This window comes from Protomyctophum bolini (genome assembly GCF_963924005.1).
Source record: "Protomyctophum bolini genome assembly, chromosome: 14".
Lineage (NCBI taxonomy): Eukaryota > Metazoa > Chordata > Actinopteri > Myctophiformes > Myctophidae > Protomyctophum > Protomyctophum bolini.
Genome location: NC_137875.1, coordinates 2,501,722 through 2,514,608, shown reverse-complemented (window position 1 = coordinate 2,514,608; position 12,887 = coordinate 2,501,722). Strand labels below are relative to the sequence as shown.

Genomic DNA, 12,887 nt, shown 5'->3' with positions numbered 1-12,887 from the left:
TGAGACGAGACCTCTACGGCAAACGGGCAAAGACACATTACCACAGCCTGAGCCGCGCGCGGTGCCTTGTGGGGATTGTAGTCGATTCCATATTGTAACAGTCTCTTGTGATACAACTCTAAATGAGCAACGCTTAAGATATGAACTGGAATGTACGCTGTGTTATTAACCTCCGTGTTATTGGCAGCGCAGGGGATTATTTGAGTGTTAAATCGAACTGTTTTGTCCCTGTTTTGTGGATGAATTGCACTACAAAGACCAGCATGCATGCGGTGGTGGGGGCCGATCTGACCTGTACCCACGCGGTTACACTTGCTATCCCATGATACAAGTTGGCCTGTGTGTGTGTGTGTGTGTGTGTGTGTGTGTGTGTGTGTGTGTGTGTGTGTGTGTGTGTGTGTGTGTGTGTGTGTGTGTGTGTGTGTGTGTGTGTGTGTGTGACTGTGTGTGTGTGTGTGTGTGTGTGTGTGTGTGTGTGTGTGTGTGTGTGTGTGTGTGTGTGTGTGTGTGCGTGCGTGCCGTGCGTGTGTTGCTGTACAGAGGAAGAAACAGTGTCCTATTTTAGGTTGTGAAGGAAAAAAAGGAAAAAAAGAAGCAGAAATGTCAGCCTTTATTTTTTCAGCCATCTTGACATAATTTGAACACACACACACACACACACACACACACACACACACACACACACACACACACACACACACACACACACACACACACACACACACACGGTTAAAGACTCTAGTCTAAAGGTTAAGTGTATAAGTTCAGTTACAAACAGCTAGTGCAAGTTATTATGCAATAAAAGCCAAAAACAATAAACATATTAAGCAGTTGCATCAACCAAACATAAACATCACAACATATGAAGATGAAAGCATGCAGAGACAGGAGGGCCAAAATAAACACCCAGTCTTTCTGTCTGTCTGTCTGTCTGTCTGTCTGTCTGTCTGCCTGTCTGTCTGTCTGTCTGTCTGTCTGTCTGTCTGTCTGTCTGTCTGCCTGCCTGCCTGTCTGTCTGTCTGTCTGTCTGTCTGTCTGTCTGTCTGCCTGCCTGCATGCCTGCCTGCCTGCCTGTCTGCCTGCCTGTCTGCCTGTCTGCCTGCCTGTCTGTCTGTCTGCCTGTCTGTCTGTCTGCCTGGGCCGTGGACCCGGCCCACAGCGCTCAGTCATATAACTACCATCGGTGGCTCAGCGGTATAGAGTCAGACCATGGCCTGTGTAGAGCGGCCGGATGGATGGGTTCCCCGGCCGGTTCGAACCCTGTGGGCTCCCCCAGAGTCATAGTGTCCTTGAGCAAGACTCTGAACCACACAGTGTCGCATTAAAGATATATCAGATAGTAGAACAGATCTAGGCCTATACAAGCTTGTGGATTGGCTATGTTCCTATAGTGCCCATGACACCATGCAGCACACGACTATCAGGCATATTAACCACATCTAATCGTAAACAAACTCTTTCCAAGGTAATCGTGCCTCCGCTGTTGCAGAACCCATTCTCTGGAATAGCCTCCCTTTTCATATTAAAAGTGCTGCAGTCCATTGGACTATTTAAGTCTCTTCTTAAGACTCATCTCTTTTTGGGCCTTTCTGTGTGGAGTTTGCATGTTCTCCCCGTGTCCCCTATAGGGTAGGTATACCCTCACAAAAAACATGCAGTAATCCTGGTCACTAAACTGCCTCCCCCTGGCCAGCCATGGGCGCCTGATGGAGGGGAAAGGAACTGGTTGGAATAACGTGTTCCTTCCACTCGCTACGTCCAACCAGGGAAACTCCCCCCTGTCAGGTGTAAAGGAGCAACTTGGACACTCAGGCACTCAGACACAGGGGTGAAAAATGGGTTACAAAATCGTGGGATAAAAAATATGTATATATTTAAAAAATAAGTGCTATAGAATTGATCCAAAACATTGTTTTTGGACCTACAAAAAGCCATCTATATAGGACCTGAGTAATAATAATAATAATAATAAAACTTTATTTGTATGGCACCTTTCATGACATGAAATGCAGCTCAAAGTGCTTTACAGAACAATGGAGAAAAAAGAAAAGAAAAGCAAGGCAAAAAAAATGCTTTAAAATGTAGGGCTGTCTATAGGACCTGAGTAGGGCTGTCTATAGGACCTGAGTAGGGCTGTCTATAGGACCTGAGTAGGGCTGTCTATAGGACCTGAGTAGGGCTGTCAGGATTACAACATTTAAGTTGGCGATTAATTGTCAAAAGGAATAATTGCGATTAACGATATAATTGTGTTCTAATTACACAGTTAATTAAATCATTGGGACATAATAAATAATAATGATATGTTTGCCTATAGGTATAATCAAAAGCACAGGGAGGATATGACAATTAATTGAAATACCATTAAATTACTGATGTATTCATTACCACCATACTATCATGTCCAATTTACAGAGCGTCTTAATCCAGAGCGATTTACATTAAGCAGGAACAAAAGCATGGGAATACATCACATAAAGCATTTATCATGAAACATGCGTAAGCTAAGAAAGTAACAGTGGAATATCTATATAATGAAACTACATATAAACTATACATATACTACTATGCTATGTATATGTACTATGGCTTGCTACTGTATGACTATATACAATGCAATTATAGTGCTGTCTACATAACATGCTATACGTCTGTATCAAATGCTATCTAAGTCTACAGAAATGCTATCTAAGGGGGTGGGGTAAGTGCTACGGGCCATGATGGAGTCTGAAAAGGTGGGTTTTCAGACTACGGCGGAAGATTGGGAGTGATGCTGCAGTTCTGACTGCCATGGGAAGTGCAGTCTACAGTTTTGGAGCCAGAAGGGAGAAGAGTTTGGGACGTGTGGAGCGTTGTTGTCCCGGCGTTTTTAGTGAGGGTACTTGCAGCTTCCCTGCGTTGGCTGATCTGAGTGAGCGGGAGGGTTTGTAGGGTTCAATCATACTTGCAAGATATGGGGGAGCCATACCTTTGGTTGCTTTGAATGCCAGCATCAGAGTTTTGTATTCTGTGCGGGCAGCGACCGGGAGCCAGTGGAGGGAGCGGAGCACATGTCCATCAGAGTGACGTTCACTAGGAAGAGGAAGAAGGTTCACCAGGAGGAGGTCCATCATGATGTTCCTCAGCAGGAGCCCTCGACCACAACCACACCTCGTACACTAAATCCCACAGACTTCGCACACGGCAGACGTTGTGGCAGAGGGCCTGGCCACCGCTGTCACACACACAGCTGAGGCATGGATCGGTCTGGACGTCCGCGTTGGTGTAGAATGTCTGGCCGCTGGCCGTGTGACAGCCTCCAGTGCACACAGGACAGCACGCGCCCCAGGGGACGTACACGTTGCAGTGGCCGGTCTCCTCCTCGCACTGGCTTATGTCACATACTGTCAAAGTAAAAAAGCAAAAGAAAGTTAGTTCAGTCAGATTATACTCAAGGGGGTTAATGTGATGCATTACTATGTGGGTGTATACTGTATTATACAGTGTTACGCATGCAGGGACATGCACACATAGACATCAAAGGGGGCTTCAGCCCCTGCCCCTTTTCCCCCGTCTGTAAAACAACTGCCCTTTCCAGACCACGAATGCAGCGTATACTACATGGTGAAAGAAATGCAAATGCCACTCCTTTCCATGCCGTATATATATATATATATATATATATATATATATATATATATATGCCATATATATGCCATATATATACATATATGTATATATGTATACCGGAAGTATATTCAGGAGAATTGCTTTTTTTCTAAAGTCTCCTGAAGTTGAACGAAGTTGAACATGAGTTAGACTTAGCGCCCGGCCCTCACTTCACACCGGTGTGATTTTTTGGTTATTGTCACACGTACGGTTCCAAGACACATCCTGCACTTTATTGTCTCACAGCACACTATAGTGTGTCTCATGCAAGTTGCAGCAGTATAAGTAACAAATCATTTAGGAACCACCTACCAGAGGACGAAATCGGATCGCTCAGAGAAGAGAGCATCTGGGCCAGAACCACCAGGATGGACAGACACGTCTTCATCTACAAACGGCAAGAATGAACAACACAGAATTCCATCATGAACCCATTTAGACCTGAGGCCCATTCTAAAAAACGCCTCCTAAAACCTAACCTTAAGGTTTTCTGAGAACCTTAAGATTCTTACTAAAACATTAAAGAATGTTAATGTCGTATGAGACCTGCACTAAAGTGAACGACATCAAATGAACATGAAAATGGACTCACCGTTCCAACTGCAGGTGTTTGTCCTGTTGTCGGCTTGTTGCTTCTGAGCTGAATGTCGACCAGAGAGACGAGCTGGACTTATAAATACTAACTGTTAGTCACCACACTTTATCAGGCCTTTACGGTGACACATAACTTTATCAGACTTAGAAACACTCACCATGAGGCCTTTACGGTGACACATAACTTTATCAGACTTAGAAACACTCACCATGAGGCCTTTACGGTGACACATAACTTTATCAGACTTAGAAACACTCACCATGAGGCCTTTACGGTGACACATATAGTTTATCAGGACACTACATGTCCAAGAACAACTACTCCGATTTGTTATTTAAGTCAAAGTAGCGATCTGCTATTTTGATAAAGCATATATATATAAAGCATATATTTAATAATTACTTTTAAATTGAATTCCCTCATGTCAATTTTAACAGTCTTCAAAACAGTCTACTGCACAATACACATGGTCACTGAAAATAACCAATCTACAAGCTCAGAATGTGCCACAAACGGCGAACTGTTTGCCATTTTCGCAAAGGTTAGCCACAGAATAGGGATACTATAGGAATGGATTCAAGCTGGTTAAACACTTAAGAATTAACTACTTTATTTTTCGGCTGTAGATCGGGGGGTCCCTGTCAGTAAAACTCTTCAAATGGGGGTCCACGGCCAAACATAATTATATCAATTTGGAGATCCTTGACATTAAAAAATGTTTGAGAAGCGCTGACATATAGATGACACAGCAGTTCACAGCATTATGTCACCATGAGATGTGTGAGTCATAACAGATAGAGAGAGGAGCAGGGAATGATACAGTTTATGAATAATAAGCACAATAAAACATGATATTCTTACACTGTAGATGATGTACTTCAACACTTTAATGCTGTGTGTGTGTGATAAAACACTGACCATGACCATGTCTTTCTTTTTCTTTTACCCCCATTTTCCCCTCACTGTATATGTATTTTTTCCCTTTTTGCTTCCTATATGATGAATTCCTGTTCTGTTCTTTAACTACATAGAAGTGTCTATTTGTATGTCTCTAAATGTTTTGATGAATTGAACAATTATTGAATAATTAATATTTGTTCAGTAATTATTTTGGCAAATTAGGGTTTTGGCAAATTAGGGTTTTGGCAAATTAGGGTTTTGGCAAATTATTTTGGCAAATTAGGGTTTTGGCAAATTAGGGTTTTGGCAAATTAGGGTTTTGGCAAATTATTTTGGCAAATTATTTTGGCAAATTATTTTGGGGGGCAAATAATTTTGGCGGGCAAATAATTTTGGCGGGCAAATAATTTTGGGGGGCAAATCATTTTGGGGGGCAAATAATTTTGGGGGGCAAATCATTTTGGGGGGCAAATAATTTTGGCAAATAATTTTGGCAAATAAATTTGGCAAATCATTTTGGCAAATCATTTTGGCAAATCATTTTGGCAAATCATTTTGGCAAATCATTTTGGCAAATAAATGGAGCTGATTGCTTATGCAACACACTCCATATTTGGATAGCGGGACAGACACACGGACAGACAGACACACACACACACACACACACACACACACAGACATGATCTGCTATAGGTCTCATAGTAAGTGCTCACTGCGTTCGCAATGAGACCTAGCAGATCATGTCTGTCCGTGCGTGCGTGTGTCCCCCCTTTGTGCCCATATATGGAGCTGAGTGATTTGTTTGTGATTGATGCAACACACTCCATATTTGGACGTATAGCTGCTTTGGGGACTCCTTATATGGTTATGGCTTTAACTTAAAAATAAATCTTAAAAAAACCCAAATATGTAAGAGCTGCGTTCGCTTCCCGCGTTTGCGCGTCTTACTGGTCATCTGAGCAGAACTGTGCTTACGTCAAACTGTGCTCATTCTACAAACTGGTAATGCAATTTTCAATCAATCAATCAATCAATCAATCAATCAATCAGTTATATGTGTAACATACCCGTCTGCGTTGGGGAAGCTTGACAGAATGTTTGCATTAAGATTGTTACGAAAGTTCACGAAAGGTTCCTGTCTATGTCTGTACCTCGGTTTGGGGGTCCAACCAAATTTATTCCTCCCCCAAAACCTGTGATCAAACAAACGGAGTCGTCCCTCCGAAGTCCAGAGTTCATCCCGCCTCGTGAGAGAACAGATCCGTTCAAATTCCGCATGGAGAGGAAGGATATGATCCGCAGGAGGAAAGTGCTGAACATTCCAGAGTTCCACGCGGGGAGCGTCCTAGCCGTGACCGTGGCTGACGCGCACGCCAGCGGGAAAGCCAACCGCTTCGTGGGCATCTGCACGAAGAGGAGCGGCCACGGACTGGGAGCCACCTTTGTTCTCAGGAACATCATCAATGGCCAAGGCGTGGAGGTCTGCTATGAGCTGTACAGCCCTCGGATCCAGCGCGTCGACGTGCTGAAGCTAGAGAAGAGGCCGGACGACGACCTGACGTACCTGAGAGACGCGCTGCCCAAATACAGCACCGTGGACCCGGACATGAAGCCCGCGCCCTGCTCCCCCGCGGGAGACGTGCCCGTCAACGACATCAAGGTGAGGATGCGTCCGAAGCCATGGTCCAAGCGCTGGGAGCGTCCCAAGTTCAACATCCGGGGCATCCGCTTCGACGTGGCCCTGACGCCGGAGCAGATGGAGCACGCCCGGAAGTGGGCCCGACCCTGGGTCCAGTACGACATGCTCAGAGAGTACGACACCTCCACGCTGGAGGTGGACATCCTCAAAGAGGTCCGGCAGGAAATGGATTCACCGAAGTGACTGAAAGGTGTCTCTCGTCGTGATACACCTGTAGCTACAGCATTGGAGAAACTCTTATCGTGCTCTTTGGAGACGTCGATACGCCAATCACAAAACAAGGTATCGGAAAATAGTCTTATTTTCATACGACTAAATCAATTATTTATTTATTTTATACAAAGGTCACAGTCATTCAAAAAAAGGATGCTTGTTCATGCCTTGTCTACTCGGACCCCATAGATTCCAGTTTATTCTGTCAACTTCCGGTGCAGGGCTTTGTAACTATTCGTCTCCCCATTGCCGTTACACGAGAACGTACACTTTATGAAAACGCTATAATGTCGCTAGGTGGTGGTAATAGACTAAGTCACCCACTTACAAGAAGAAGAACCAGGTAGCTCCCCCTTCACGCAACCCTATCTGGGTTTTGAGTGACGCTTCCAGAACACAACAGGGTTGTGGCCGTCGCTCGCTGCCTGCTTTCTACGAACGCATCGAGTGACACAAGGCTGACAGGCAGCCCAGAGCATGCAGGCAGAGCGCGCCACGGGATGGTTATATATTTTATAATACATTAGGCTACATAAATGCTGCTGCCGCCTATCACAAGGCATTTTATTTACATCATGGTTTTACATTCACCGTCGCTGATGAGCGGCGGTACGAGCATGTAGGTCTGCTATTTTTTACATTGAACGACTTGACATAGAAAAGTGTCAGGATGTAGAAGACATTTTTAGAATCTGATCTCAGGACAAAACGGGTTGTATCATATATGGCTCTGCGTCAATGTAATAAACATATGCGCTGTGAGTGAGCCACGATGTCATACGTTTTGCGGATTCACCGTTTTGCCCGTTTACACGGAGACGGGAGGACACGGCGTTCCCAAAGACTTCCACCGGAAGGTGTTTTCACTTTGTTGTGTTTTCACTTCCTGAAAACACCGTTCTCGTCTAAAAGGGACACCAGCAAACGATATTTTTCCGTTTGGCACAGTTGGTAGTGCTGTCGCCTCACAGCTAGAAGGTCCTGGGTTTGATTCCCGCTGGGGACGCTGTGGGCACTGGCGGCGTCTTTACACTGTTCTCGTGTAAAGACCACCTGAGTCTGACGTTGTGGACTCCAGTCCATCGGTACTCCATATATGGACGTGACCGACTCATAGTGACACGAACACTGTGTAGCCAGTGATATAAAAGGCACTGCAATCTCAGAAACTCTCTCCCAAGACGTCACCTTGTTACAGTGTGTGTGTCTAGCAGTTTCCTTCTGCAACACAATTTGGAGCACGCGAAAAATCACACTCGTGTGAAGTGAGGGGGGGCGCTCTTATAATCATACATCATCATACATCACATTCCATGCTCAGCCCGTGATCAGCTGAGCACATTCTGAGCTCATACAGACAGACAGACAGACAGACAGACAGACAGACATACAAAGCTGTGCATAGTTGGGGCTATAGTAGCGCCCCTCAAAAACAAACAACGGCAACGTGCTTATCCCGTGCCTCTTCTTGTAGGATTGATAATCTACCGTAAACATGCGGCTGACATTGCAAATGTTAATATCCCACGGCCGGGTGCACAGGACAATGGGCCTGGGCCCTGAATCCAGGATCAACATGCTCCGGAACCTTCTGACCGGGCTGGTCCGCCACGAGAGAATAGAGACCACCTACGCTCGGGCGGACGAAGTTCGCTTCTACGCGGAGAAGCTGATCGACTACGCCAAGCGGGGAGACACGGATCCGCAGGCGATGAAAATGGCGAGCTTCTGGCTCACGGAGAAGGACCTCGTGCCCAAGCTCTTCAAGGTCCTCGCGCCCAGGTTCGAGACGCAGCCCGGCGGTTTCACCCGATTCGCACAGCTTCCCAGGAGGGAGAACCTGGACAGAGCTAAGATGGCGGTGATCGAATACAAGGGGAACCCCTTCCCGGCCCTTTACCCCGTCAGAAAGGTGAACGCACTGTCCCTGATCAACCAGCTGCTGAAAACCTATAGAGAGGAGAGGGCACAGACAGTTGACAGACAAAGCGCATAGCGTAGTATAGGCTAACTGGCTAATTGTGTGTCGATCATATAGTGGAATAACCGGGTTGATCCTGTCAGTACATACACTCGTATCATATAGTGGAATAACCGGGTTGATCCTGTCAGTACATACACTCGTATCATATAGTGGAATAACCGGGTTGATCCTGTCAGTACATACACTCGTATCATATAGTGGAATAACCGGGTTGATCCTGTCAGTACATACACTCGTATCAGGACAAGCACGGTGCAGAGCAGTGGTTCCCAATCTCTTTCATGTCAAGGACCCCCATTTAAATTGGTACCCATTTGAAAAGATATGCCAGTAGGGACCCCTCATAAAACAATATGTTTACGGCTGATGATCATTTAATTTTAAATGATCATTTAGCTGGGGACCCCCTGGAACTCTCTCAAGGACCTGGTGGAGAGTGAAACTGACACTTGATTCGTTTCTGAAGATGCCTTTCAGATTGACCAGTTGGTCTCGATGGACTATCGAGTCAGTCCTGGAACAATTAGAAGACATTAAGTCACAATAGTAAATTACTAAAACAACCATTCACACTGTCCATTCACTCTCAATCTGACTGATTAGAATGTGTTGAAACCCAGTGAAGCACGTACATCATCATATTAGCATTAACATGTCAGCTTATTACACATTGTACTACAAACATATTAACGTTTGTATAACTTTAGTTCTCTATCGTGTTCGAGACTGGCTCTCCACTACATATTGTTCAATATGTACGGGAACTGACCCCACAGGGCAGTGTTCATGGATATCTCTTTAAGACACATCTTCTATGGTGGCCCTGCCCAGATGCCAATCAGCGGGCTATTTAAGCCCCATCTGTGCAGTGCCACTTCGATTTTTTGATTTCCACGAGAGCAGACGTTTCGTGTATCTCAGCAGTTTTGACACTATTAAACAACATATATATATATAAATATATATATTTAGAACATGAAGCTGCGTGGCACACAGTCCACTTACCTAGGTAAGAAGAGAGCCGGTCGTCCTGACGACTCCTCTCTGGGCGCCGCGTAGCTGCACAACAACAACGACAACAACAGCAACAAGCTGAGTGCCGAATCTGTCTTGCGGAGGAAGCCTCAGTTTGTCCGTGCGACCGCTCCTTGGTGAAACCTGCTCGTTGGGGGAAACCTTGGAGACGGCGTTCGGTCCGTGCGTCCAACCCTTGGTGAAACCTGCTCGTTGGGGGAAACCTTGGAGACGGCGTTCGGTCCGTGCGTCCAACCCTTGGTGAAACCTGCTCGTTGGGGGAAACCTTGGGTCGGCGTTCGGTGTGGCCAAAGGGTCCAAGCGTGAAGCCAACCACGTTGGTGGAGCCTTGGTTCCCTGGCTGCAGAAGCGCTGTGAGACCCCGAGCGAAACCGACCTCGTCGGTGAACCTCCTGGTTGTTCATCGCGGCTGTACACCGTGGCGGCGGGTAGCGGGGTAGAACCCAGAGGAGCTGACCTAGTCGGCGTACACTGAGGCCATCTACGTTCGCTGATCGTTGCCGCCGCGGTCCGGTCCGGCCAGACCACACGGCAGAGAGTGTAAACAAACAATTCCAGCGTGTTCCAACTTCCTCATTGACAGGTTGACGTGAGCGTCATAGTGTAGGAGGTATGCTCGTCAGGGACGGCTGCCCAGACTGCACTGTGCCTCACGGTTCACAAGAGGGCGGTGTGGCTCAAAGATCAGGAGACAAAAACTCCAGATGACCCACCGTGTTAGGCGCTGCAATTAAATCGCTTACTCTGTCACAATTGGTTCTGGTTAATATATACTTATATGCTTATATATATATATATACCTGTGTGTATCAATACAAGCATACAGGTATGTGTATCACGCAAGCTGATACACTACCAATGTATTGTACAGTCTGTACAATACAGTACAGGCATATATATATGTACCATTGTAAAGCGCTTTGAGCACTTGGAAAAGCGCTATAAAAATGCAATTCATTATTATTGTTATTATTATAAGTATGATAATGGCTACAACAACACACTATGCATGTGGACTTGTAGGCCTACTGGTATGATATACAAAAGTTTGGAAGCCTCCAGTGTGCTTAATGTCAGATTGTTTTGTGCTAGAGCGCCTCAGAGTGGCCGAGCAGTTTATGTACAACCTCTTCCAGAGGTCCATAACTCTGCTGGTGACACAAAACAAACTGTGGACATTGATTTGGGGACTCTGTCCTAACAAAGAGAGAGCACACTGAGAATCCGCGTCATGGGGATGTCTTAGGGTACCATGTTGCCTTGATTCGTTTATGCAGCATTGTGAGCTGCAAAGGGTAGATTATGACCCCTCACGTTCAAGCAATTACTATGGGCCCACTCCCTGTGGAGCACATTCCGAACAGTTAAAATATGGTGTACAATACAAGATGTATACATATATGTATATATAGGTACACATATAATAAATAATATATAGGTATACATATGAATATATCTATATAGAGACAAGAGGAGATGGAAATAGCAGGGGTTTCTCAGGCTGCATGTGGAGCTCACACGCCCACAGAGGATGGCCATGACCAGTGTGTGCCCTGCGGGGGCCCTGGTATGAGGACCTCCTGTATGAATGGTCTCTTCCTTCCAGCTGAAGCTGGAGGGGCCATGCCTGTTTTTAGAGGCAAAAGACCAGTCGTTTCCACTGACAGACCCATAAAAATGTATTTTTTATGTGAACGGGTATATGCTATTTGTATACAGCTGTGACTCTGTCTCCAAGACAATGTTTTCTCAAGAGAGACAAATAAAGACTACCTTGAACCTTGTCCCAGGTTGGCAGAGCTGGGGGAGCTAAGCTCAGGCTATAGCCCCACCTCTCTCCGGTCCTGCCTGGTATGGACAGGTCTGTAAAGAAGGATTTAGTGAGACTACTTACGAGTGTCAGCAGCCTATTAATGCACTACGGTGTGCAGTTTAGGGAGCGAGCGTTGACTCGCCCTCTCGGGTTAGCTGTGTTCTCGTTTGTAGGTGAGACTAACAAAATTCCTTGGGGTCAGTCGAATGTTTCCCTTTATGTTGGGCAGTCATCATAGCGCACTATACTGCCGTAATTCTGGCGAGGCGTCAGCTCACGCGACAGTGGTGTAGTTCGGTCACAGACAGGACGTGCTGTGTCTGTCCGACGTTTGGTTGAAGGCAAATTATGCAGCCATTATAGTGCACTATACGGTCGTATTGCTGGCGGGGCGCCTGCTTACGCGACCGTGGTGTAGTTCTGTCTGTGGATCTGGTTCCCCAGTGACACAGACATGACATGCTGGGTCTGCCAGGAAGTATGCCTGAATCTCAGCCATTGGCACACTATACGGCATATTGCTGACGGGGTCAGCTCATGCGTCCGTGGTGTAGTTCTGTCACAGACAGGAGGTCCTGCGTCTGTCCGATGTTTTGTAACACAGACATGACATGCTGGGTCTGCCAGGAAGTATGCCTGAATGTCACACTATACGGCGTATCGCTGACGGGGTCAGCTCATGCATCCGTGGTGTACGGTAGTTTCACGGTGGAGCCGGGCTCAGTAACACAGCAGAGTGTGCTGTGGCTGTCGGGCAGAGCACACTATACAGTATACAGGGTGTCACGGCGGAGCCGGTCACGCCCCTAGGTGTGACTCTGCGGCGTAGAATCCGGTTACCGGTCTGAAACCACAGAGAAAGCTCTTCTCATCCAGAGAAGTCACAAAGTCATGGCTATCTAGGCAGCTAGCCAACACAGGGCGATTTTGTCAAGGCAATCCGTACAGGGCCTTGTGGCCCATGCACTGATGACGAGATGACGAGTCCCTCTATCTGAGT

At 46.3% G+C, this 12,887-nt stretch overlaps 2 protein-coding genes across 2 annotated transcripts; both read left to right on the top strand.

Annotated features, from left to right (window-relative positions):
• Positions 1-6,284: 6,284 nt before the first annotated feature.
• LOC308328324 (large ribosomal subunit protein bL19m-like) lies at positions 6,285-7,025 on the top strand (the record flags this gene model as incomplete). Its single annotated transcript, XM_080782095.1, has 1 exon — positions 6,285-7,025. The coding sequence occupies one exon, from the start codon at positions 6,285-6,287 to the stop codon at positions 7,023-7,025; it is 741 nt and encodes a 246-aa protein (XP_080638221.1).
• A 1,525-nt stretch (positions 7,026-8,550) lies between these two features.
• Positions 8,551-9,051, top strand: LOC308328323 (large ribosomal subunit protein bL17m-like; the record flags this gene model as incomplete). Its single annotated transcript, XM_080782094.1, has 1 exon — positions 8,551-9,051. One exon carries the CDS (start codon positions 8,551-8,553, stop codon positions 9,049-9,051), a length of 501 nt encoding a protein of 166 aa, XP_080638220.1.
• Between the last annotated feature and the right edge of the window lie 3,836 nt (positions 9,052-12,887).